The sequence below is a fragment of the Podarcis erhardii genome (genome assembly GCF_964252035.2).
Source record: "Podarcis erhardii genome assembly, chromosome: 6".
Taxonomy (NCBI): domain Eukaryota; kingdom Metazoa; phylum Chordata; class Lepidosauria; order Squamata; family Lacertidae; genus Podarcis; species Podarcis erhardii.
Window position 1 is genome coordinate 58721445 of NC_138510.1, and position 27599 is coordinate 58749043.

A 27599-nucleotide genomic window follows, 5' to 3' on the forward strand; every position below is an offset into this window, starting at 1 on the left:
AAAGCCTGTTATGATGTAACTATAGCAAGCAAAAATCCAGGAGGCTGGATTCTGTAGGGAATTGATGTTCTTTATTATCCAGGTAGCTGGTAAATCAATTCCTTTTATGGTCCTTTATAATGTTCTTGCTGAGGTTCAGTATAGGAAGAGTGATATTCACAGCCTTTTTGTTGTTGCTGCTGTTAGGAAGAGCTATACACCAAGATCCTTTCTCCTCTTCCAGTCCACTATTAATTTCCATTGGCCGATCTCCACAGGTTTATAACAGCAAGAAGTCTGGAAGGGGTGTGTCGGATACTATTCAGGGCTCTGGAACTCCTTAGAGCATTTTCAGCAGCAGTGTCGCCGGCCTCCGTCTTGCAGTTGCTTTCAAGCCTCTCCTTCTGACTGGAGAGAACAGAAGAAACGCGCTCATGGGCATGTGCTGCAGCTATGCACACAGAAGCATCTGGGTCGTGCATCAAACCTTCAAGAGCTGAAAATGAAAGGGACACATTAACACATAAGGGGACTCTGATCCAAATAAATGCTAAACCTTTCACATTAAACCTTCAGCTATTTAATGTCCATTGTGGTTGTTGTGGATATCTTTAAAAATAACTCCACAAATTTTATGACTTGGACTTATTTAGTGAATTTGCTTATTCATGTCTTTCATTTTAGGGTGGATCGAAACAGAGAAAACCCCCTGCTATAAGTAAGTCAGAAATTAGATCGTTATAACAAAAGAAAAAAAAACCCTCTATGGAAAATCACATTTTAAAATTTCCTGCTCTCTGGCACCATCTGGTGTTGTGTGTTTGTAGCGCATTCAAATCACTGTTTCTTTAGTAATATGCCTGAGTCCTGAGTTGCACATTATTATTATGGAGGTTATTATTAGGGACCAATGTAATAGAGAGATTGGATGTAGAGAGAAAAGGCACAAGTCCTGAAGGGAAACCTACAACTATTAGCTACCAAAACATTAGCCGTTATTTCTCTGCAACTGTGGGGACCAAAGCTTACATTTTAGGAAGGAAAATATGACAGTCCCATAATACTGCAGAGTTTTTGGCAGATTTAATTTCCTGAATTGCAGCATAATTGTGTCCATATAATCATTATGTAAAACCATATCGTAGAATCACCCTTTTACAGCCTCTTTTTCTAAATCTGATACTCTACAAAAAACAAGACGGTAAACTTTCTTATGTCTAATAGAGATTTGAAAAATACTTAAAGGTGTTTATATATTACCCTAAACACACTTTGATTTCTTCCCCTCCCTAAGTATCTAGCAGTTTGTGCAATTCTGAATGCAACTGGGAGAAAAAAGCAAAGTTGATTTTTCTGATTATATAGTGTGATTTTATGTATCCCATATGAAAGGATGTGCTCTCCTTTAAGCACCACTTGTTGAATATTAAATAAAAAATACATTGCTGCCTCAGGGTGACCTCATAACGTTTTAAGGTGCTTTCAGTATTTTAATAGCAAGAATAATTGATGTGAGTTAATTCATAAATTATCAACCAATAAGTCTTTGAACTTTGCTTATATTCTGTCTTTTTTGTGTCTATATTATCTTTCACGATTCTGGCATTTTAATAAAAATGAAGGAAGAAAGGGGGAAATATACACTATATACATGTGTAACAGTGTCTACATCTAATTGTCTCTCCTTTGTGTTCACTCTCTTCATTTAGTACCTAAAGACATGACAGCAATAATCTTACAATTTCTCTATTTAACCTACCATGAATGATCATTTCCAAGTCTGTAGTTCCTGCCTTGCTGTCCATATGTTGTACTAGAAAACCTAAAGGCAACAAACAAGGATTTAGTTGTCATTTACTTGGGTCAATGCCTGGTAGCAACACGTGTAACTAATTCTACTTGAAAACAAGCCCTTTGTTTCAATGAAATGTCTTTAAAGTGGGTTTAAAATTGTTATATGCTCAAGGACAAGGATGTAACTCTGTACTGGTTATCAGGGGAAGGGAGGACTGGGTGTGCGTTCTGAAGCTAGCATTTGCTGAGTAGAAGCTTTCATCCAAACAGATGTCCACAAAGCAGCTTTATCGGCATCCTTTCAGCATAGCAGTGGCAAACTTTGCTCCTGAGCTGAATGAGGCTGTGCGTTTGAACTGTGACAATGCCTCTTGCTTGTCTGGATAAAAGTGTGTGTGTGTTTGTATTGAAATCTCTGGGTTTGATGTTGCAGGAATGTAGCCTACTGTACAAAAGTTAAGAGGCCTATCCGTTGTTCCATGCCCCCTTGGTTCTGGGCACACCCACTACTAGAAAGCTGCTTATAAGTGAATTTGGCCCTTGGGTTTAAATAAATTCCCTAAACTTGTTTTAGGGAGTTTGCATGATTTTAATGAATCCTCTCCACAGTAAAACAAAGATCAAAAGGTCCTGGCAAGAGCTAATGCAAACAGTTGAACTTGTGTTTTTCATTTACCAAGGAACACGATGGAAGCCCTTTTTATCGGAAGAAGTTCACTCTGAGTGTAGTAAAGGTTCTGGTACAAGAATCTCTGGAGATTTGCCTCTTGCTTCTGCACCTGGAAACTCAAGAAATGCATAATTGGCTTCATTAAAAATAAAAATAAAGAGCTGGTGTGAGAGTTAGGAAAGAGCTACATAAATAAACATGCAACCATTATCGTCATCATCATATCTGATTTTTAAATGGACAAATATCAGCTTGCTGTGAAGAATCAAATGAAGAAAGCTGTGCATAGTCTTTCATAGCGATGAGCAGGAGGAGGGATCTCAGTGCTGCTGCTCAACTCACAGCATGGCTTTTGTTCCTGCAACTGGCTGGACTAACAGAAGAGGAGGAGAGCATCTTTGAAAATCACCTCTTACACAGAAGCAACATTTGGATTGAAAGCCATTATGTGAGCTAAATGGCAGTGTCGAATTCCACCCCAGAATTCCAAAATGTCACAATTAGGGATGTCCCTCAGCTCATAATCTTGCAAAAAGATTATCACCCCACTTTGCCCTTAATCTAATCTAGACATTTATAAAAAACAAATAAACGCAAAAAATTGTGGCTATTGGTTTTTTTTTTTTTAAATTCCTTCAAGGTCGTTACGCTTGCCACAATCAGGCTTGTATTCTGCCTCTCTTGCTGTCCTTGTCTCTAGACTCCTTTGTACCAGCAAAGAACTTTTAGTGAAGCACTGGGAAGGGTTTATATTCGGTGGTAGAGCACATATCTTCCATGCAAAACACCCTGGGGACAACCCCTGGCATCTCAAGACAGGGCTGGGGAAGACTGATATCCTGGAGAACGGATGCTGTTTAATGTAAAGCAGTAGTCAGAACTTGTAGACAACATACAAGGTACTGGCAGGTTTCATCCAGAACTTCTTCATGCTCAGGCCAAGCTTTCCTGCTGATAACCTGCTTTGGTAGTTTCCATCCCAGGAACTGAAAGGATTCATTTAAGGCATAACTACATTCCTGCAAGATATGGAGATGATATATCGTTTTTTTACACCACTCAGAAAACAAAACGGCCAACTACTGAATATTCTTTAGAAGGGACACACCTTCTGGTATTTGCTCATCAAGGGACAGAAAATGTGAATGTTGAGGTTTAGTATATTTACACTCAAGGAAGCATGAAAACACTGTATGGGAAATGCACCCTGAAGACAAAATGTATTGAGGAGTTAGTGATCTGACACAGAGCCCTTCCTGCCTCTGTTTCTCCCCCCTCTCTTGCTCTTGTTAAATTTTTTGATGGTGTGAGAACAGTCTTAGATGTCCTGAGAACATTGGGAGAGGTGAAGCCCGCCCCCCACAGCTGCCTCATCTGTTGTGAAGGATAATGATGGGTACCCTCTTCCATGCTGGACATTCTTTTGAGAAAGTGAGGCATTGGGAGGGGGGCTATCTATAAAATTGGACAGTTCAGGTAGAGTTTCTTTGAAGCTCATGCACAGACTGATTGGCTGCAGAGCCGTGCAAACTGAGGCTACCTGGGGGAGTCGCTTCGCTGCTTCTTGAGGGCTTCCAGGTGGCAGGCTGAAGTGCTTGCTTGGTATGTATATGTTGCTTGCTGTTTTAGAATAAAATCTTTAATCTTCTCACTCACTTGTGTAGTTTGAATTGCTTCTGAATCTCATTTTAAAAGAACCACCTTGCCTTTGGCAAGACAAGCACTCAGATGGGAGGCAGAAAAGGCTAGAAGAGAGAACTTTTTAAATTATCTGGTTGGTGAGAAGCATGATGGTTCTCCTGAAAATAAAGAAATGTTGGCAGAAGCTTGCCTTGTGGATGTCAGGGTCCTCCTCTTCGAGATGCAGAAGTAATGGAACCAAGTTTTCTAGTACCTGATGCCTCATTGCATGCTTGTTATTTTTCTTAGCCCATTTCACCATTTTCCCAAAAAGACATATGGCGGAAGCACGGACACTTGCTCTTTCCTGTCTCAGAAACAAAAGAAGGCAGTGAGATTGTTTCAGTAGAGAGTGACATGCAAACTGAGCCTGATTAAAAATTTGTAATCCCATTTCTCCATTATTTTTTAAAATGATAATTTCATTTCATTTCATGAAGCACCTCAAAGCGATTTCACAATACGATAAAAACATATGCCGGGCTAGTGCCAAACGTATTGCTCTGGTTTCCTTTGGACCACATCAGTGAGGCTGAGAGGTGGGGTCTTTGTCGTCTGGGCCTCCCAGAACCTCCATACACCCTGCCCAGCCTTGCATCCCGGGGAGATCACTTTGGTGCTGCTAATGCAGCGGTTTGACTTCACCCCTGGAGGTGCACTCCATTGTCTCTCGAGACAGACGGATGCCAGCAACAACAACAAAGGTATCTAAAACAATCACATAAAAGTAACCCAAAAGCATTATATATTAAAAACAGTTAAAAACAATCACATATACTGCATATGTATGTAATGTAATACTACTGGGATAAAAAATCTCCACTTAGAAGGCTTGTTGAAAGTGGAAAGTCTCCAACAGATGCTGAAAAGGCCATAAAGATTCCACCTGTCTGAAATGTAATGGGAGTTCAAAAGGTTAGATACCAGCACACTAAAAGCCAGGTTCCCCTTCATGTGGAATGAGCCTTCTGATAAGATGGAATCTGCAGTATGTCCTCTCCTGCTGAGTGCAGTGATTGGTTTGGTATGTAAGGGATGAGATTATTTTTCAGATATCCTTGTCCCAAGCTGTATAGGGCTATATGGAACGGTTCATACGAGTGAATAGTAGCTGCTGCATTTTGCCCCCCATAGGGGGATTCTGATTTTGGGGTATTGTTAAAGGATGACAAGTTGTCTACCTTATTACTATATTTTTGGCACCGCATGAGGATTTTCTGCCTCAGACTTTAACAGCTATTGGGTTATCTCCATTTTTTTACCTTACTGAAGCTATGCAGCATCTGTCTCTGGGCAGGGTTATCAGCTGTCAAATCTTTATTTTGCTCCCCTAAGCTCAGTGTCACACCTATGATTCTCCCCTGCTATTTTATTCTTACAGCAACCTTGTGAGGTTGGTTAGGCCAAGAAAAAGAGTGACAGCCACAAGGACACTGAGTTTCTTTAATGACACTGCCAGACTAGGGATCTGAACCTGAGAGTCTTTAAGTCCTACACTCCAGGCACTGCACCATATTGGTTCTCATTGTCAACGTGACCTCAAGAGAAAACCACTTCTGTGAGAGGGTAGGCCTGCCTCTTGGCTTGTAACAAAACCCAGCTAGTGTGACACTGCTTTCTTACATCACTGAATAGTTCCTGAAGAGAAAGGCTGATATCGCAAATACAGTCTGCTTCTTCTGGGCCATTAAGAATCTTCTCAATTTCAGCAACTGCCTCTACAAACAGCTGCCCATCCATCCCAGAAAGACCTTTTGTCATGACAGGCAATACAATCTTTACTTCCTCCTGCACAGAAAGGCATAATTTAAGTTAATAAACAGTCAAACCTTGGTTCTCGAACGGCTCCGTTTTTGAACGTTTTGGCTCCCGAATGCCAAAAACACGGAAGTAAATGCTCTGGTTTTTTAACGTTTTTCGGAACCCGAATGTCCGACGCAGATTCCGTTTTGAGTTTCCCTATTGAATTGAGGCTTCTGCTTTCAGTTTTCGAATGTTTTGGAAGTTGAATGGTCTTCTGGAATGGATTACGTTCGAAAACTGAAGTTTCATTGTACCAGACCTATGGATAACAAGCTATCTGGATGTTATGTTTAAACATGAAGCAGTGGACAAGAAACATAATTCTAAGGCAAAGAAAGTGAAAAAGCAATGGAGAATTAAGATTTCTTTGTAATAAAATGTACGACACTCACCTTCTCCAAGTGATAAAGTCTATTAAAAATAAAATCTTATACATGCCTGCTCAGAAGTAAGCCACACTGGTGTATCAATATTTCCAATTCTGGGAAAATTTTATAAGTGCATTCAACCGAGAACACGTTAAAAAATCTTCATGCTAAGCATGCAAAATGCTGAAGAGCAGTCCATGTGCCTACAGATGTTTAGGGCACAATTTGCTTATGCCACATACTGGAGAATTTGTGGCCATAACTCATAGGCTTTGGAGATTACTGCTATTTTTTTGGATGAGATTCAATTCAACATACTGGAAAATTCAGGTTGCTCAATTAAAGTTGATTTTGTGCTCTTGCACAACAAACACACTTCACCCAAAATCAGACTTTTTGTAATAAGGAAAATTATCGGAAAACACGCTGGAAAGTATGGGCTAATGATTGATTGACACAACAACATAGAACCTCCCCACAAACAAATCAGAATGAATGAGCAGTACAGTAAATAGTTCATGTCTGACTGCTCCACAAATTTTGTGCAAATTGAGCTGAATGCAATTAAATCCTCAACAGATATTTCTGAATTTATCAACTAAATCCAGTGAAATCATATGATGGGCCCTGTTGTTTACCTTTCCTATCCAGTATGCAATGTTAACCAGTCCTTTGATACACAATGCCCGGATGACTGGGTTTTCATTCGCCAGTCCTCGCTTCAGACGATACAAAGAATATTGTTTGGGAAGTCTTCTGGCCTCTGACATACAAAGAAGCTAAAAGACAAAGAAGAGGTCCATGAGAATTTGGTTCACAAGCAACTGCCTGCTTCAGATGCCATAAAAAAACTTGTTTCTGGCACTTGGTTATCAATCCTCCCCAAAATTTCAAAGTACACAGTGGCCCTTCCAATGGATGCACAATCTGTTTCTTCGTCCATGTTAAGCAGAAATGGCCTGCAGTAGTTGCACTCATCCATTCTTCTGCCTTCCGGGGATTTACCGTATATTGTTTATTCTTTGTGCTGCAATCAACCACAGCAGGGGTAGGGAATCTCCAGTATGTAGACCAAATTTGGCCAGCACACGTCCCAGTTTGTCCCATGAGGCCATTTCCCCTGAGCCATGCCTACTTGCCGCACATCTGATGTCATATGTGACATGACCTGATGCCAAATGTGTAGGGAAAATAAGGACCAACCTAGCATTAGAGATCATGCACTTTCTCAAATATTACTAGTTCTGTTGTTACTTATTTTGCCACAGTTGAACAGCTTCTGCTTTCAGGTAGGTAGCCATGTTGGTCTGATGCAGTAGAAATATATATATATATATATATATTTTAATTGTCCAGTAGCACCTTAGAGACCAACTAAGTTTGTTCTTGGTATCAGCTTTCTGCTTTGAATAAGTAAAACTGTGTTGTTTTAATAGACCAAATATTATTTATCAAATTTATTCTGCCAGCATCCTACACAAAATGCAACAGGATGAAGCGGCTCTTCAGATGCACTGCTACAAATATATTCTGTTTGATCCAACTCCACTTACACCACCAGTAACAACTATCTGAGAACATAACCACAGAGTCACAGGTGGGCATTATCACTATGTTTGTACAACCATCCTTGGAATCAAGGCCAACAAGCCACTCTGCATTCCCAGAAAGGCCTCTATGGTTCCACAGTGCAGAAGTTGCATCTTCCTTACTTCGCTGAAGAAAGCCAATCCTGTGATCTGGTGCTCTTCATCACCTCGCTCCAGGAAGGGAACTAGGAGGTACAAGATCCTCAAAAGGTCATAATTGGAGGTCTGAAGCATGATTCTGGTTAGGAAAGACAATGCAGATGTACACCGTTATGGCCAGTGGTTAACTCTACACTTGGGAATTTTTGTAAATGTTTGGGGTGCTCTAACCAAATGTTTACCACTGCGCACCTTGCAATAAGGCCTACTCCCCGATGGTGATCTTCACAGCTGGTGAGGAGCTCCCAGCCCCGCTCCTTCTCAATAAGAGTAAACTCACAATAGCACCTCACAGCTAGGAGAAGAGTCTTCAGTGCTGCTACAATATAGCTGAATTTAAAAATAAAATATGAGACACATCAAGAAGCAGGTGTAGCACAGGCCCCAGTTCAAATGTTACCTCTGCCACAAACCCAATCACTAGGTGGCCTTAGGTAAGGCTAGACTCAACCCTCCATCTGCAATATGGGGATAATATTACCGTATTTTTTGCTCTATAAGACTCACTTTTTCCCCTCCTAAAAAGTAAGGGGAAACGTGTGTGCGTCTTATGGAGCGAATGCAGGCTGCGCAGCTATCCTAGAAGCCAGAACAGCAAGAGGGATCGCTGCTTTCGCTGCGCAGCGATCCCTCTTGCTGTTCTGGCTTCTTGGATTCAGAATATTTTTTTTCTTGTTTTCCCCCTCCAAAAACTAGGTGCGTCTTGTGGTCTGGTGTGTCTTATAGAGCGAAAAATACGGTAGTCTGCTTTACAGGGTCAGTGTAGGGTTATCAATGAAAGCACTAGAGCACTTTGGAGAAATTCTATACAGTTGTACCTTCGTTCTCGAACGCCTTGTGACTTGAACGTTTTGGCTCCCGAACGCCACAAACCTGGAAGTGAGTGTTCCGGTTTGTGAACGTTTTTTGGAAGCCAAATGTCCAACGCGGCTTCTGTGGCTTCCGCCTGAGTGCAGGAAGCTCCTGCAATCAATCAGAAGCTGCGCCTTGGTTTTCAAATGTTTTCAGAAGTCAAACAGACTTCCGGAACTGATTCCGTTCGAGAACCAAGGTATGACGGTATACAATTTAAACACTGTTGCTCAGCACTAGCTGAAGCTTCTGAATCAGACTCAGGAGCAGCCCCGTATATAGCATACACTGCAGTAATCAAGCCTTGAGGTTACAAATGCATGGACTACAGTGGTCAGGTTGTCCCTATCCAGGAATGGCTGCCTAGTCGTACTCCTGAACTGCTTCTGCAGGACATACATTTTGAAAAGACACCACTCCCTCCACATCTAAACCAGGAGACTTGGTGGCCTGCAGGCCTTTTAAACCAGCCCATTACCCTCTCTTCAGCATCTCTGCTTGCCTGGCAACCTTTCCTCTGCCCACTTCCTGCAAAAGAGCCATCTTTGGGAACTGCCACTTTTACCATCACAATCATTGGAGAATGCTGGCTCCTCTGATGTGTGTGATGCTGTGACCACCCACCAGTGCCCCATTAAGGGCATTGCCAGAAATTGAAATGGCGGCCTCCCAAACCACCTGCTTTTTTCAAAGGGAAGGGCTGGGACTCAGGGCAAGGCAAAAGTGGTGGGCCCCTTTTGTGGGGATGGGTTCTTGCAGCTGCCTGAGGATGCCTATGCCAGGGCTAGATTACGCCCACTGACGATCTGCTCTGTGTGGGTGAGATTTACTCAAGAGAACATAGCGTATGGAAGCATGCCGTTACAAAGGAGCACGTTCACATGTTCTCAGGAGTGTGTTTGGCCCCTACCATAACAATTTCTCTCATATTTACCCCACAGGCTCAAATTCCTCCTGAGAATCTGATTTCTTTATTACGCTGTGCCTGATGCTATAGTGCACCTGAACAAGCAGCGCCATCAGCAGCCGGGGGTAGATGTAGAGGGCCACTTCCGAACTTTTGGGCATAGATAATAGCTTCGAGAAAGCGCTGGCAGCCTGAGGGAGAGGGAGAGGGAGAAGGGAGAGGGAGAGGGAGAGGGAGAGGGAGAGAGAGACTGTGGTAAGATATTTTCTCTGCAGAGCTCATTTATGTTTCTGGGGGTTGTTACTCCTGAACCACTTATCCTTCCTGGACTAATTTTAAATGTAAACACCTCTTCTGGAGTCAGGTCAACAGTCTATGCAACCTCTGTATAATTAGGTATATATTATTAGGTATAATAACTGCAGTTGATTTGAAAGCCTAGTTAACAAGGATGTGATTTTGGCAAGAATGGGCACTGCCTGAAAGAAACGCAACCCTAAGCCTATTTATTCACAAGTAGCAGTCACTGGATTCAACACTTTTGCAGTAACATCACTCAGTTCCTTTACAATCTCCATGCATGGAGACTGCTCCCTGTTGGACACTGCACGGCACATTTGTTTAATGATTGCTAGCAGGTCACATGGCCAACAGTTACATGAGTTTACATTTGCTAGGAAGCAGCAGTGAATCTACATGCTAGAAAATACCTGGGCATGCAATCATTATGTGATGCGACATGTATAGGCTGCATGCTACTTCCTACAAGGGATTTTGTCACATCCAAAGCAGGTCCTGTGCCAAAGGAGTTTTGGAAGAAGTAATGGAACTTGCTTTAGGAACAGAAGAAGCTGCCTTCTGCTGAGTGGACCATCGGTCCATCTAGCTCAGTATAGCATACACTAACTGGCAGCAGCTCTCCAGGCCTTCAGGCAGGGTTCTCTCCCAACCCAACCTGAAGATGCTGTGGATTGAACTTGGAACCTTTTGCAGGCAAGGCGGATGATCTACCACTGAGCTATGCCCCTCCTTCCTTCTCTCTAGGGAGCTCATTTGCAAAAACCATCCAGACAAGTTGGAACAATTCCTTACAGCCAGAGGTGTGATATAGTTTCCCGTGACCTTTGGGCTCAGCTGCAGCTTTTTCAGCAGTACATTCACAAGGAGAGTTAGGTCATCATTCGAACATGTTTTGGTCAACACATGCCACATCTCAGAAGCATACCTGCAAGTTCAGGGGAGGGAAACAGAAACATTTCTGGTTGTATACCCACAACCATGTCAGTTGCCCCCCCCAACTGTTCTGAGTGCATAAATCAGAGATGGGGAAGCTGTAGTCCTCCAGATGTTGATGGGACTTCAGCTCCCATCTGCCCCCATCCAGCGTAGCCAAGGGACAGGGATGCTGGGAGCTGCAGTCCAGCAACATCTGGAGGACCACAGCTCCCCCATCCCTGGCATAAATGAAGACTTCGAAGGGTCCACAAAGAGCAACAATGGCTGCAGTGGTGGGATCAAAAGTATACCATGGAAACCAGTCCACCAGGAATGATACGTTATGCTTAAGTAACTGAGGTGCAGTACAGTTATTCGGACCAATAGAAATTATTGATTGGTCCTCAAAGGGAAACATTCACAGAGATATGGCATGCGAGGAGAAAGTCCCAATCTGCACTTTGTAAAATGGAGAGGAGGAGGTGTTCTGCAGACTTGGGGGCCAAACTAGATGTGACCCCTGAGACGTGTGAATGCATCTCTGTTGCTTTACTTCCCCCTCTGCCCTCAAATAACAGCCATGCCTCTCTCTTTAGCATTAGAATTCCCTTGTTCTATTTCACCTCAATCCAGAGCCCTCCTACAGACCAGGCTTCTGCTCCAACCCTCCTAAATCCATGAGCTGTTTGCTTTTTCCGTATGGGAACTGGTTGTGAAGGATGACCACGGGAGGCCATTCCGGTTCCCACTCTCTCCTTGCGGGAAAAGGTGGCACTCATAAGAATCTTCCCTGCTGGCTTTAGGTATTTTCTGATTTGTATTTCCTGGAGCACTGAGGCCTGATTGCAGGTGGGAGAGAATGGGAACCCGTGTTCCCATGTTCCCTACCCCCCACCCCAAGGTGTCCAGGGATTGAAGGCTGATCCAGCAGGGCTAAGCATAATTGAACTATGTACCTGTCAATTGGTAAAGGGCACTGGAGAAGGGCATTGCATACTTCTGCCATGTAGGTATGAGCCAGCTGCACCAGGACCACCATCATTATTTGCCTGTCCTGGTACTGGTAAATGGAACCAAGCTGCTGGTAGATCTTATCCACAATTTCCGGCACCTTGAAAGAAACAAGCATGCTAAAGTTACGTAAATGCCCTGCTAGAGGGAAGCAGCACTGGGGCAGGGACCACACCACAGCCCTCAAAGAGCGGAAAGCAAACATATATTTAAAGTATGTCACCCAAAGCATCCTGGGAACTGTAGCTTTGTCGGGGTAAACTGCAGTTCCCAGGAATATTTGAGGGAAGCCACGTGCTTTAAATGTGTGGTATGGATGCGACCCCCTGTTTTCATGGCCAAGCAACAAATCATTAAGATATTGATTATTTAGGGTATTTAAGATATTTAAGATATTTATTATTGTTGTACTTTCACTGCTAGGGAGGGGGAGAAGTGCCTGTGGGATTTTCCGTCTTAAGTGCCAAAATAATGTGACTGGACTTAGGCTGGGGAGACTATTTGCTCAGTCAGCAAAACATCTGAGGCTGGTCCTGGAGGTGAGAAGGCGCAACGATCCCCTGCTCTGGTCATTTGGGTTCTCCCGAAGTTGGATGGCCATCTGTCATGGATGCTTCAGCTGAGATTCCTGCATTGCGGGGTGTTGGACTTGATGACCCTTGGGGTCCCTTCCCAGTCTGCAATTCTATGGTACAGGGAGCACGCGTCAGCTGATCAATAATTAGGCAATGACGCAGGAAAACATCCTGTGAGCACTGACAGAGCCTTGCCAAGACCATTAATGGTCCTTCACCACAGATAAACTGTAAATGGGTTTTATGGTTTATCTCAGGGTATAAAATGGAAATGGTGGCTCTCCAGAAGCCGCCTCTGTCACTGCTGGGGTCTCTGCAGGCTCCAAACATCTCCTACCTGCTCATGTAACCTGTGCATGTATCGCTGCAGGATTACAGATGTGATGTCACGTGATGCCGCAGTGGTGCTCCTATTGGCTTCCTTTAGACAGTCTATAGCGGTCAACAAAAGCTCTGTGATCTGTAGGGCTGTGAGGTACGGCAGAAATTCCTAAGAGAGGAGACACAGAGCAGCACTTTGTGGTAGGGGAAGCAGCTGAGAGGACAACAGCAAGGCAAGCTCAACTGGCATGGCTTCCTTGTTCTAAGAGACCTTTGCAGGAAAGAATTTAAGGCTCTGTGGAGGAGCCCGTTCCTCTGCCACTTCACTTGGAAGTTAAATTCAACCAGCTACTCTGGAATTTGCTCCCAAGTAAAGGTGTACAGATTCGAAACCTGATGTTCTCAGCTTTTCATCTTACAGAGTTCTTCTAGCTCAGTACTGTCTTCACTGACTAAGTCTCCTGGGTTCCAGGCAAAGGATGTTCACAGCCTGGCCTGGAAATCCCATGGACTGAACCTGAGACCTTTCTTACCCAATGCATGTGCTCTCCCACTGATCTTACAGCTCTTCCACAAGTTTAAATCAGAAAACTGAAAATGGGGGAGATCCCATGCATGCAAGCTCAGAAGTGCCACACAGTTCAATTGGTCTTTCCCCTCTCAAGGCAGTGCATGTAGAATTGCAGCACTGCTGACCTATGATCTGAAAGTGGAAATCTTTGCCTCAAAACTCACTATAAAGATGTAGTAATAATTATGGTTCCGCCCCTACCTTACACCCTATCAGGACTAAATTACGATGGCCTCTGCAGTTTGCATATCCTCTGCATTGCATCATATCCAGCACTGAACAATTACCTGAATAATATGGGTGATATTTTGATGAGACGTAGTAGGGTCATAGGAACCCAGAATCTCTTCATACAGTTGGATCTCTTCTGCTTCCAGGGAGTTACTTTTGTTTTCAAAGCCTAACGAGAAAAAGAGTGACTTTAAAGTTTCTCCAAGCGGAGAGTTTGCTCTCAGGCTGCTGTGTGGATGTCTGGAGAAAAAAGGGATAGAAGGAGCCAGAATGGCTGGCTAATGACACATAATGGCCAGTGGCCAAACTGTTCCAGTCACATCTTTTGTTAGGGAAATTGCAGGGAAATGGCACAAAATGGCCAAAAACACTTTGGGACTCACCCACAGCTAAGGTGGGTCTTGGGTTCAGTGTATGACAGCAACAACAGAAGTGTGTTTTGGAACAGGAAAGGAAGGCAGAAAGACACGATCTGCCCCCAGGAAGCCACTATTTTGCAGGTGAGAATCAATTGCATGCCAACTAATTAAAGTTGTGAAGGTTGTTTATTTAGATGATAGGCATACTGCTCATTGTACAAGCTACAGCACAGTTAAGTAACTAGAACAAAAGAAGCTGTTTGCCTCCTCCATTGCTCCACTTGAATGTTTGCAAATAAAGCAAATATTACAGAAATGGCATATATCTCTCAGCGTCTCTTCTCCAAAAGGAAGTCAAAGCCTGGATAGCATTGCCCCTGGAACCTGGAGATGTGGGGATGCATAACAATAACCTGGGTCACCCTGCCCCATTCCAAAATCCTCATTTATTCTCAAATTAGCTCTGGAAACTGCAGAGCGGTTATCCTGCTGCAACTGTGATGTGACCACCCATGATTTGGCACTGAGCTATAGATCAAGAATATCTTCTCCACCAGGGACCTCTCTCAAAGTCCCACTTTGTAGCTACATTAGGCAGGATCTTCTCCAGCTTCTGCACAGTGAGGACTACAGGGGTTGTCAGCACAAAATCCAACGCACTGTGGCAGAGACAAAAGGAGCATCAAGGGCAAACGGACCAGTGTCTGCAGAACAGCTAACTAAATAAAAGCACTCTTTGCTGTTGAACAAAATGGGCATGTCTCTCCAGATTTTTGGAATCCCCTAACAATGATGCAATGCATCAAATTAATAGTCTCTGCTGTAGATCTTTACAGAATACTTCTTTCCACGTGAAATAATAGAAAGTTTTTTTTGAAAACTTTAAGTTGGTGTGCGATTATTCAGATGCAAAGCTGAAGGAAAGCACACACTGGCTTCTGATACCACAGAGAGACTAAGAAACAACAAAGTGAATTGGACTCCTTGGCAGGTTTTGAATAAACACTCACAAACTTTTTATTGACAATAACCAGTCAGATATATTGAGGATTTATACAATTCTGTAACATGCAGAGAATAGCATTTGTAGAGAAATCAGAGATTGGAGCTGAGGGAAGTCGAGGGGAGGGGAGGGTGGGTCATTTTATGGGGGGAAGGGGGGGAAATGGGGGGGAAATCAAGGATGATATGTTTTAAGATAATATGTTTTGTTTAAATTATTAATATATTTTTTTTTAAGAGAGAGACTGCACCTCCTGCCTCGCAACAAAAACATTGCGGCAATGGGAAGACCAATCTGGCTCCACTCATTGGCTAGTGAAGGTTCCTTCTCCCGTTTCATGTCTGTTAGATTGCAAACTTGTGGTCAGAGACTATCTTGTCTTTTGATATATGTGCAGTGCTTAGAAAATAAACACCTTATAATAACAGTAGTCCTGCAGTTATTTGTCTGCATGTGTGTGCAGGTGTTTTGTCTTTTGGTAATGTGGAGGCCTGGAGTTTCTAAGCATCCCTGTTTTTTCTTCTGTGAAATGGGTATTATGTGGTGCCAACAACAGTTGATTCTTCTTCTTTATTAAATTTATTAAACACCTTCTCTCACTGCAGGCAACTCAAGGAGTCTTGACAAAAAAATATATATTTCCAAATGTGCCCTTGGGCCAAAAGAGAAGAAGACAGAAAATCGGGGATTCCTGATATAATGCAATACTGCCTTTTCAGTACTGGCCCCAACTTGGTGGAATGCTCTGTCACAAGAGACTAGGGCCCTGTGGGACTTGACATCTTTCCGCAGGGCCTGCAAGACAGAGCTGTTCCGCCTGGCCTTTGGTTTGGACTCAGTCTGACCTTTACGTTTCCCTCCCCTTATGGTCTTGATTTATCGGCTACGTTAAAATGAGACTGCATTTTAAATTGCATTTTAACCTGTATTTTAAATTGGTCCGCCCCCCCATTATGTTTTTACTGTGATTTTATTGTGTGTTAGCTGCCCTGAGCCTGGCTCTGGCCGGGGAGGGTGGGGTATAAATAAAATTAACAACTTCTTCTTCTTCTTCTTCTTCTTCTTCTTCTTCTTCTTCTTCTTCTTCTTCCCCAGATATAATAAAATAGGCCATAAGAAGAGAGTGTCAAGGGCAACAAGTCAATGGCTGCCAAATAAAGTACAGTCTACTACTACTATATAGATGCATAGTTTGGATACTGGAGTTTTCACAGCTCCTATCTTACCCTTTTGGCGCAGCATAAGGGAGTACAGGAAATACATGCCTTCCATAGCCTGTTCACCAATTTCCTCTTGGGGGTCATTGAGACGCAGACACAGCTGACCAATCAGATGCCCAAGCTTAGGACATCCATCAGGTGACACCTGAATGGAGAAATTGAGAGTGCTGTCTTTTGACACAGAGGGGAAGAGAAGGAATCTTTGTGGTTCCTGAATGAAAGAAGTTCACCTGTTTGGATGAACTGATGTTTGGAATTATATTGTCTTTTCCTGATGAGCCTTGTACCCTGTTCAGGCTATTCTCCTCGCACAAGGAGAGGAAGACAGGGCCATGCTAGCTGCCTCTACTGGCTCCACCATGCCTCCAACAGACAGCTCTGCCACCCCTCCACAGACAGGAGAGCAAACAACTGCAGCAGGAAGTCTGCTGCACTCTTAATGAGAACAAGCCTTGCATGATCAGGGGGTTCTGAGTCATGAGGGAAGCCTCCACAGAGACAATAGGCTTTGTGCTGCAGACACTGCAGAGTGCCAATGTGTTTTTGTGGTTAGAGTGTTGGACTAAGAACTGGGAGACCCGGGTTCTAGTCCCCACTCGACCACAAAGCTTGATCTTGATTATGAGCCTAACCTACCTCACAGGATAAAATGGGGGGGGGGGGAGAGAAACTATGTACACCAACTTACAGAAAAGGTGGGATATAAGTGTAATAATAATTATATTTATCTGATTCCATTTTATATCCAAACAGCTTCACAGTAAAAACCATAAACAACCATAAACAATGAAAAACAATAGATAAAGGCAGTTTTAAAACAATTTCAAATCTGATTCAGATAGAACTGGGGTACAGACCTCCACTTAAAAGGCTTGTTAAAGAAGAAAGGTCTTCCATAGGTCCCTGTGTGATATCTAGTGGAAGGGAGTTCCAGTGGTTGGGTGCCACCAAACTCAGGGCCCAATTCCTATATCATGTGGAATGGGCTTCCTGATGAGAAGGCATGTGCAGAAGGCTCTCTCCCTTTATATATAGAGAGTGAGATGATCTTTTAGATCAACTGGTCCCAAGTTGTACAGCTGTCTATGGTCTTACTTTTGCCCTCCCATGTTGCGTAGGGGTGGCAAGGCTGGGCAATGGGGATGTGGCGGAGGTGCTGGCTAGCTCTCCCACAGTGATCCTAATTGAGCGTGGGGCAGAACACCTTCACAGGGTTTAGATTCATACCCATTATCAGTTTGTAGCAGCCATACTGTGAAAAGGCTATGGCTCATGGCTGTAGCATGGTTTTTGCAGGATATAAGGGATTCAAGCTATAATAGGCCAGTTTTGTCTCTAATAGACCATTTGGATATTAGAAAATGTCTTGTTCATTTGCTTCTGGCCATCCCAGACTCTAGTCACTAATTCCCCACCCCCTTTTTCAATAGAAGAACAGTGATGCAGAAATAAAGCACCAGATTACAGTGAGTACCAGTCCCTAAACTTGCTAGCACAGTCAAGAGAAGAGACATAGGGTTGCTCTTTTGTTTGGTGTGTGCATCCCTTGAACCCATCCTAGGCCCCTCTAACCTTTTCACAGTCTCTATCCACTCACTTCAGAGCACAAGAGGAATGCAATATTCACACTACAGAGCCATTCACATCTATCTACCTCCATTTTCTGTCTTAAACATTTGCAGGTCTCACAAGACCCATTGCCCAGTCGCCTCAAGCCAGAGGGCAGAACTCACATGAAACGTGGGGCAGGTGGCTGCAAATTTTAACAGGGATACATAGGTGTTCGTTGCTCTTGCCCGCTCATGTGCTTGTCCTGATATCATCCAGGGCATCAAATGCTATAAGGGTAGTGGGAGCAAACTGTTAGCAACTGTATAAGAAGAGAAAGTGCATACTATTGTAATTCTTCAAAGTCATGCTTTTGTCTTTCAGAAAGGAACCCAGGAAGCTGCCTTATTCCAAGTCCAGCCATCATTTCATTAAGCTCGCTATTGGCTACGCTAGGGTTTCCCAAACTTGTGTCGCCAGCTGTTTTTGGACTACAACTCCCATCATCCATAGGTAGCAAGACTAGTGGTCAGGGATGATGGGAACTGTAGTCCAAAACAGCTGGAGACCCAAGTTTGGGAAAACCTGGGTGGGGAACTTCAGGCATAGACCCTTCAGGTTGCTCTCTCAAAGCTGTCAAAACCTCACAGAGAGGAAGTAAGCTAGGTTACTTCCTCCCTCATTTCCCCTCCCACCCTGACACTTTTCCTGGTTTCCAAAGATTAAAGAACATGGGGAAAGGGCACTTCCTGTGTTACTTCCCAATGTCAAGGAAATCCAAATTCCACTTTGGGTGCTTTCCTTTCGGTCTTTAAAGTTCTGAATAATGTCATGCTAAGTACTGTCAACAATCTTATAGCTTGCTGTCTGGCCTCTTATTCCTGTTGTTGTAACTCTCCCTGACCAAACTGAAAGGAGCCATTCTGAGTGGACACCTTTGAAAATTAATTTTAACACCCCCTAAGAAAAACAAAAAACCCCACAAGTAGATTTCGGTGAATGAGGCACTGCTCCCTGAGCAGCAAATGCCATTTCAGCCAAAGATCTGTCTGAGAGAGCGTGGTGTAGCAATTGCACTGTTTGACTATAACAGGCACAAACTGGTTCAAATCTCTACTCAGTCATGAACCTTATTGGGTGATCTTGGGCCAGTGAGTATCTCTCATTCCACAATGACTCACATGGTTGTTGTGAGGATTGTATTGGCACGAGGAGAACCATATACACCAAGAAAGAAAAGAAAAGAAATACTACTTCATGAACTTAGCTATAGGGCATATTCTCATCACTTGTGATTCTTTGAGCCACAAATAGATAACAGGAGCTTACTTCTAAGAGTGTGGCCAGTTCATCTATGTTTGGTCTTTCTGCCAATAAGCTTTTCAGCATTGATTCTATAGCCTCTAAGGTCTGCTTGTACAATGCCTGAGAAGGAAAAAAAAAGTTGCATAATATATTACTATAACATTGCAGGTCCCACTGCCTTGAGCAACACCTTCGGGAGAGGAAAAGGCTAAAGAGTAAACTCTACACAAATCTGGAGTAGAGTCCCTAAGATGGTTGGGTGGCACCTTGTATGCCTGTTTCCAGCAACTCCTGCAGCCAAGCTGGTGCCAAACGTATTGCTCTGCTTTCCTTTGGACCACTACAAAAGCAACACGGGAGGCAGCAGATACAAGTTACCAGTCTCTGGGGCCACAGCTGTGTTTCTCCAGCAGTTTGACTTCACCTCTGGAGGTGCACTCCATTGTCTCTCGAGACAGCTGGATGCCAACAGTGTCCATGAACTGACATAACTAATAAAGCTGTGATTCAAAAGTGAGTGTAGCTCTCCCCCATAAGCCCTATTACAATGCATAGGGGTTGCCTAACAGTGAACAACATGCTCAGTGCATTTCACCCTACTTTTGCCCAAGGATGGGTTAAGATGGTTGGGGGCCCTGGTGCAGTTCCCAAAATAGGGTCCCCTTCTTCCTAAAAAAAGGAATGCATGAAGTAAGGTACCACAGAAAAGTTTTGTGATATCTTAAAGATTAACATGTTTATAATGGCATTAGCTTTCTTGAACTACACGCAAAAACCCTCTTTCACACTCTCAGCAAACTGCAGGCAATTTTTTTTTCTTTTTTGTGAACCTTGATAAACAAAAACTCATTGTTTTTGCTCACTTCCTGCCCTGGGCCGGTCAGCAACCCAGCTTCACCTAGCTCACATGGTCATCGTGAACATATAGGAGGTACAAAATGGCTTCAAAAGGGAACTTAGGGCTTGTTATCATCAACATCAAATTTGGGTTCTGTCAGGGAACTGCCATCGGAGCCCAGGGCAGTGGCGAGGCTCCCAGACGCTGGGGAGGGAACCAGCAGGGGGAGAACTTCCGCTGAGGAAGTAGAGGAGGGGGAAGCGTTGGAGGGAAGGCTCAGAGACGCTTCCAGCGAGGGCAGCAGAGAGAGCTCAGGACCTCCCATTGGGACGCCCACTCTGCACAGAAAGCTGTCGCGCAGGGAAGCTAGGCGGAGACTCTCGGTTAAGGAGCTTTTATGTTGGAAGAAATTCAGGAAACGCCCACTGACGGATTCTGCCAGCGATTAAGACAGCCACGAAGTAAGGGCTGTCCGGGCAGGGAAAGTTTTAGCCAACTACTCAGCTTGGAACGGTGTGGCGCTTACGCACAAGCAACCCCTTATCCCATTACAGGTTCCTTTAACCAGACTGATGTATCTTTGTTCCACATAGGGTCATGTTTTTGCCGCCCCCTTCCCCAAATCAGTACAGTTCTTTCTCTTTTCTTTTTAAACCGTATAGATTCAAACAACAAGATGTTCTTATTTGGGCACATACCGTACCCTCTCCATAAGCAGCAAATTGGTTGTGAGAAATCTTATGTCCCCCCAGACTGGATGCAAAATCTCACCAGCCCCAGCTAGAATAGCCAAAGGCAAGGAATGATAGGAGCTACAACCCAGCAAGAGACATCTGGAGGGACACAGTTCCCCCCCCACCACCTGCAACAAAGTGAGAAAATACCTGTACGTCAACTTCTTCTTTGCTCTGACTTTGTAAAGTGTCAACCGAGGGCAAGGCAAAGACGCTGGCAATGCAAGTGCTGAGCAGCTTCTCTTTAGGCCAATGAGAAGGCTCCACTTGGCTGAGGGATGGCGGTTGGGGGAGAAGAAACAGAACATTCAATGTACGTTACGATTCTTCCTTACGGAAATGGAGCTTAACACAGAAAAAGTTCAGAGTACCGAGGAAAGAAAATAAACCATGTCTGAGCTGTGTAGTGCCTACTGGAATGGGCAGGCTACAAAGGGGTAGCCACTGACCAGAATCTGGTGTGAGTATGCCTGCCTTGAGCCCATGGCTCTGACTGGAATCCAGAACTACCAGGGTCAAGATCAGAGGACTCCATGCTCACCAATGTAGGTCATGTGATTCGTCAGTAGCGCAATAAAGCAAGACAATCCCTTCCATATCAACGGAGCTGAGACAGGTTTGGCTTTTCTGTGTAGTTTGTTTCAAATAATTCCACAGATACAGATAATAATAATAATAATAATAATAATAATAATAATAATATTCTTTATACCCCACCCATCTGGATGGGTTACCCCAGCCTGAGGTAGTCTCTTCCTGATGGCATTATTCAACTCTATTCTTAGCACTTTTCTTCTGAGCTTTGCTTCAACATTTAGTTAGTTCTAGGTATGAGCTTTCGTGTGCATGCACACTTCTTCAGATACACTTCTTTCGTGCATGCACACGAAAGCTCATACCTAGAACTAACTCAGTTGGTCTTTAAGGTGCTACTGGAAGGAATTTTTTTATTTTGTTTTGACCATGGCAGACCAACACGGCTACCTATCTGTAACTTCAACATTTAGGTCAGGGAGGATGTTGGGTTGTAGATCTGACATACCTTAGGTCCTGAATGAGAAGCATGCCCTGACAGCGCAAAGCTGTGGAGCGTGAGTCGATGCTGTCCAGAGGCAGGTCTAAAATCTGTGCCTGTGAAAGAACAGCAAATTCTGTGAGGAAAAACTCTTCACGTGTTTGCTCTGTTCACCAAAGTTGCTGCTACAGCTGCACTAATGTGTGATTCCCCCCCCCCCCTGCAATGGTCAAACACTTACACCAATTGTACAAGCTATTAAATACACAAATAAAGGATGTGCATTGCATCTGACTCACCATTGTTTGCTCCACCAGCTGCAATTTCTGATTCCCATGCTGATAGTTTTGATTACCGTTCCCACTCATTTTTGAATCGAATTCCTGTGAATGCATATGAGACTAGCAAGAAAAGGGTGGAAGATTTTAATAGCATTTTCACATATGACCGTATTTGTTCAGAACCAGTTTCCAGAGCCAGTTGCATCATAACATGTGAAAGGAGGGCAATAGAATGCTGAATAGCATTAGACATTCTGCTGATTGCCCGGTATTCTCCGCTTTAACACAGAAAACACGCATTGAACATCAAGCCAGTAAGGTAAAGGTAAAGATAAAGGACCCCTGGACGGTTAAGTCCAGTCAAAGGTGACTATGAAGTTGCGGCGCTCATCTCGCTTTCAGGCTGAGAGAGCTGGCATTTGCCCACAGTTTTCCGGGTCGTGTGGTCAGCATGACTAAACCACTTCTGGTGCAACGGAACACCATGACAGAAGCCAGAGTGCATGGAAATGCTGTTTACCTTCACGCTGCAGTGGTACCTATTTATCTACTTGCACTGGCATGCTTTTGAACTGCTAGGTTGGCAGGAGCTGGGACTGAGCAACAGGAGCTCCCTCCCTCATGGGGATTCAAACCACCAACCTTCCAATCAGCAGCCCAAGAGGCTCAGTGGTTTAGACCACAGCGCCACCCGTGTCCCCATCCAGCCAGTACAGTGGGACCTTGGGTTACATACGCTTCACGTTACAGACTCCACTAACCCAGAAATAATACCTCGGGTTAAGAACTTTGCTTCAGGGTGAGAACAGAAATCGTGCGGTGGCGGTGCGGCAGCAGCGGGAGGCCCCATTAGCTAAAGTGGTGCTTCAGGTTAAGAACAGTTTCAGGTTAAGAACGGACCTCCAGAACGAATTATCGTAAGTACGTAACCAGAGATACCACTGTACTGGGATACAGGAAGGGAGCAATACCTTTTTCGTGGAAAGCTGTTTACTAAGACTTTGAACATAATAATCGGAAATCAGTAGCATCTCTGCTTCCTCTATTTCCTTCACTCACAATCAGTTCACTTTCCCTTAGTCTTCCCTGAACAATGTGCAAGAAAGTAATCCCTATGATTATACAAGGGCCAGGTCGTCTGAATGGGAAAAGGAAGACTAAGTTCTAAGAGCTCATGTCACCATAGTAAAAAAAAAAAGAGGAATATTTTTATTTTGTAAGACTTTGAAGTCAGCAAATTATCTATGAGCTAACATGGAAGGTGAGTCTGTGACTGGGATGGGCCCATGAGAAGAGGGACCCTCATTATACTGGTATAGTCTGATCTCCTCCATTAGCACCTTACCCCAAATTGAAAATATCTACTATTTACTAAAACTTTATGCCTTCCAAAGTTGAGCTCTTGCACTGAAATAAGTTCTGAAGCTATCTAATATTAAGGTTCAGGTATATGCAGAATACTGCAGGTGTGTATTTACTGTTGAGAGGAAAGTGCAGGGAAGGGCAATGTTAGAGTTAGCAGAGTATTAGGAACAGGTTCCTACCATTTTATCACGGTCATCAGAGGCTAGCGGTGTTTCCTTTTCCTTTCCTTTTGCGTCATACAGCATCATTCCATAGGCATTGCTGGAGGTTACTGAAGCTGTTACAAATAAAAAGTAAATGGAACTGAGGTTGCAGTTGGTACAAAAATGTCTCCTGGTACTGTTACTCTAACACGGGGTGGATAACCTTTGGCCTCCCAGATGTTGCTGCCATCATCCTTGGTCACTGGCCTTGCTTGCTAGAGCTGGGAGTTGCAGTTCAGCAACATCTTGAGGGCCAAAGGGTTCCCACCCCTGCTGTTGGGGTGTGTGATAATAAGCCGAGGTTTACTAAGACTTGTGCAAAAATCTCCTTCCTTCAAACACAGCTCTTTTGTTCACTTCTAATCTTGAGCCATTTATTTAAGACTTTTTCTTTGTAACTCAATAGTAGGTTATCAGGAAGTTAAAACATAGTTTCATGGTGCAAATTAAGACTTCCAGCTGAGGAAGGGTTCTATGCAAGTAGAAATCCTCCAACTGCAGTCTTCATCTAACCATAGCAAGAGCTATGGGGTTTTGGTATCTATCTATCATCTACTTACCAACATTATTTCCATTCCACTTAATATATAAAAAATATCCCACTCACAGTTCTTTCTCCAGTCTCTGCCCCTTCTTCGGCAGTTGCTTTAGTAGACTGGTAAAAATCTAACTATCAAATTGCCAGTCTAATTTTGGTACAACAGCAAAATCAGAGTCGAAAAGGACAGATAATATTTCTTCACTTCACACAGGCCCTGTCTGGTTTAAAGCTGTTTGGTCAAGTACTTAGGAAGTTACCTTATAGTGAATCTGGCTATTGATTCATCTAGCTCAGTACTTGATTACAATTTTTCACACAAGTGCCTGGTGGGCATCAGTGAGGAGCCTGCTGTTTCAATAGTGTGTAAGTTCTGCCTGGTGGTTTAAAGTAGTAACAGATGCATCGTTGCACCTGTGTTTTATTTTACCACATTATTTTAAAACTTGTTATCTCACTTTGGAATTGCCGGTGGCAATAAAAAGTGGGTAAGAAATTATTTAAATTAACTAAACAGAACTGGGTGATAGCCAATGTGAGTAAACATCAGAGTAGATTCCACGGACTTGATTCCAGTGGGTCTACTCTGAGTGTCACTTAGTTGGGTATCATCCACTGACTTGCAGTGGCTTCCCAAGGTCTTTTGGATGTTATGGTTCCCTAAAGATAAACATTTAGAAGCATTAACCTAGGCAACTAAGGTTCAAGCTTGTGCATTGTCAGATGCACATTGGGGAATGAGCTAAAAGATTCGAGTTTTAGTATTTATGCCTTATATATTATACTTAGTTCTTCACTCTACATATTTACTCTCCAAACCCTAGAGGTCATTTGTCTTCACCTTCAGAAATTGTATCTGGCAGGCAGTTTTCCAGGAGTAGGGGATTCCTGGATAATTCTCTGTTTGTCGTCAGGGGGCACTGTTGAATTGTTTGGACTTCAGCTGACTCTTCATTCTCAGTTTTTTTTATTTCTTTTTCCATCTTTGGGATCACAGAGAGTTTATGTTTGTTTGTTTGTTTGTTTATTTGTTTGTTAAGTACCAGAAGAGCAACTAATTCTTCACCAGCTAGAAAAAGATTGATGGTACTGTCCTTCCCTCCTTCATTCACAAAGATCTATAGTAAGATCCATTTTGAAAATCTTGACCCATAGCTTGACTTCTCCAGACTTTGGCGTTCCAGTCTTGAAGACCGATGTTCACAACATGAGCAGTGTTCCTGTATGAGAGTCAGGAATTTAGAATATCAGTGATGCCTCACTGGTGAACTTCAAATATTTTGCCTTGCAGATTTTCAGCTGGCTTTGGTCCTCCCGCTGTTGCATTGCTGTGAGATGGCTTAAGCCATGCTTTAGTTTAGTGTCACCTGAATCTGGGCTCATCGTTTCTCTTGCTCCAGACAAACTAAATGCCACAAATAAGGTTTGTCTCCAGTTTGTAGCTCAAGGTTTTTCTGTAGGAAACAACTCATGAGCCCAAACTCAGGCAACATGCTAAGCCAAAGCATGGCTTACTCACAGCAGGACTTGTGGATGAACAAAGTGGCCTCAATCTGGCAGCTTCCACACTCATGCATTCACATCAAACCATGGCTTGACTTACGTGTAAACTAGGGCATATAGGGTGGTGGTGGAATCAAGCATTCACATTGTGATTAGCGCTGAAGTCTGTCCAATACCCTATTAAAAACAAAGCAACTGTATTGGAGAGGACCCCAACAGCCAGACTCTCTTCTGAGCTGATCGGCAGAGAGTTCTGTGTACATACAGAAGTTATCAGCTTTTATAGAGATGGTGATGTTATTACAACTTGATTAATTAGAGATCACAAGATATTAGCTGGGGGGGGGAGGAAAACAGCATTGGTGGTCAAAAACCCTTCACCTTTTAAATTTTATGCTTGTTTTATGCTCTAACCATGAAATTTAGATAGAAAATGGCTCAAGCCTACGCAGTCCAAGATCCTTGCAGAACCCAGAGCTATACATTTTGGTTCCATAGGCAGCTCTTCTAGCCCCTTTATGAGAAGAAAGTATAAAAGACAGTCTAGTGTCTTTGTAAAAAGTAAAGTTGACAACCAATTCAGATTTTGATATGAAATGTTTGGAAAGCAGTAGTCAGCACTGGGAATGTGAAAACCAATATGCCTTGTGGTTGGAATCACAGCTAAAGAATCTCTGACAGATGACCATCCAACCTCTCTTGAAATACCTCTACGGAAGGACAGTCCACCACCTCCCAAGGGAGCCTGTTCCACTGCTGAACAGCTCTTACTATTGGAAATTTCTCCCAAATGCTTCATCAGAATCATTTGAATCCACTTGAATTCAGGTCCCATGCTCTGGAACAGCAGAAAACAATTTCGCTCCATCTTCCATGTGACAGCCCTTAAGACATTTGAAGGTGGCTATCATATCAGTTCTCCTCTCCTCCAGGCTAAACATATCCAATTCCCTCAACTGTTCCTCATAAGACTTGGTTTCCAGACACTATCATACTGGTCACCCTTCTCTGCAGACCATCTAGCTTGTTAATATTCTTCTTGAACTGTGGTGCCCAGAACTGGACACAGGACTCCAGGTGGGATCTGACCAAGGCAGAATAGAGTGGTACTATTACTTCTCTTGATCTGGGCAGTATACTTCTTTTATAAGAGGCTCAGCTGATCCCTACAGAAAGCTCACACACTTGCCTACTTGTTGGTGAACACGCACAGCCATTTGCTAGTTTCACATTCCTTTTCCTCGGATGGAAAAAAGGTCTTACTAGTCAATGTCACAATGGAGATGTTTGTGTCATCATTCAAGCCAACAGCGCTAGTTGAACAGTATCTAAGATCCTGAACACAATGGGTAAGGCCGACCATGGTTGTAGAATAATACTCGCTGTCTTGAGCACTGGCCTTTCCTTGGCCCTGTCTTGTATCCCTTAGCAGTATGCTATTGTTTTGCGTAGGGAATCATCCCTACTTCTATCTCTTTCTTGGGATTTGCATAGAAATAATCCGTAATTAAACATGCCAAACAGATTTGTTACATTTATATTTAGTATCTCAGAAAAATGGGACTGAAAATTAGTAGAATTACCAAGGTGACCTAGTCATGTACTTCGCCGAGTACCTAAATGATGCTGACACATTTGTGGATAAAGGTATTAGACCAGATACCGAGGAACTGATGGACTCAACCATAGAGACTCAGTTGAGCAGATCAGAAAAAGAAATACACTTGCTTACGTCTTGGTGAATGCTCCCAGCTGTTTGCTGGGTTCACATTCCTTTTCCTCCGAGGGAAGAAAGGGCTTACTAGTCAATGTCACAATGGAGAGGTTTGTGTCATCATTCAAGACAACACTGCTTGGTTGCATTGTATCCAAGATCCTGGGTAAGGGACCTGAACATGGTTGTGGAATACTGTAATACTTGCTGTCTTGAGCACTGTCCTTTACTTGGCCCTGTCTTGTATC

The 27599-nt window shown here is 43.4% G+C and overlaps 1 protein-coding gene across 3 annotated transcripts; it reads right to left on the reverse strand.

Annotated features, from left to right (window-relative positions):
* Positions 1-49: 49 nt before the first annotated feature.
* On the reverse strand, positions 50-26849 carry MROH7 (maestro heat like repeat family member 7). 3 transcript variants are annotated; one of them, XM_081866725.1, is made up of 25 exons: positions 26831-26849; positions 25738-25814; positions 24976-25354; positions 23573-23670; positions 22047-22148; positions 21775-21863; positions 20883-21003; positions 19185-19280; positions 18041-18145; positions 16314-16452; positions 13782-13894; positions 12940-13092; positions 11973-12127; positions 10894-11026; positions 9829-9992; positions 8235-8372; positions 8007-8121; positions 6933-7073; positions 5747-5911; positions 4275-4430; positions 3555-3650; positions 3340-3462; positions 2450-2552; positions 1739-1801; positions 50-475 (listed from the first exon to the last, which is right to left on the reverse strand). In XM_081866725.1, exons 3-25 carry the CDS (start codon positions 25115-25117, stop codon positions 231-233), a joined length of 2955 nt encoding a protein of 984 aa, XP_081722851.1. In that variant the 5' UTR covers positions 25118-25354; positions 25738-25814; positions 26831-26849; the 3' UTR covers positions 50-230. The 3 variants fall into 3 exon arrangements, 2 of the variants coding, with proteins under 2 accessions (XP_081722851.1, XP_081722852.1); XM_081866726.1 differs by lacking the exon at positions 3555-3650; XR_014157704.1 differs by lacking the exon at positions 3555-3650 and having other exon boundaries at positions 399-475; positions 2450-2559.
* Positions 26850-27599: the final 750 nt, after the last annotated feature.

Coding starts and splice junctions, on each gene's coding strand:
- MROH7 (XM_081866725.1), bottom strand. CDS start 25,117: ATGGAAAAAGAAATAAAAAAAACTGAGAATGAAGAGTCAGCTGAAGTC. Junction 23,671..24,975: donor GCCAGATACAATTTCTGAAG/GTGAAGACAAAT, acceptor TATTTGTAACAG/CTTCAGTAACCTCCAGCAAT. Junction 4,431..5,746: donor TTCAGGAACTATTCAGTGAT/GTAAGAAAGCAG, acceptor TTTCTGAGACAG/GAAAGAGCAAGTGTCCGTGC.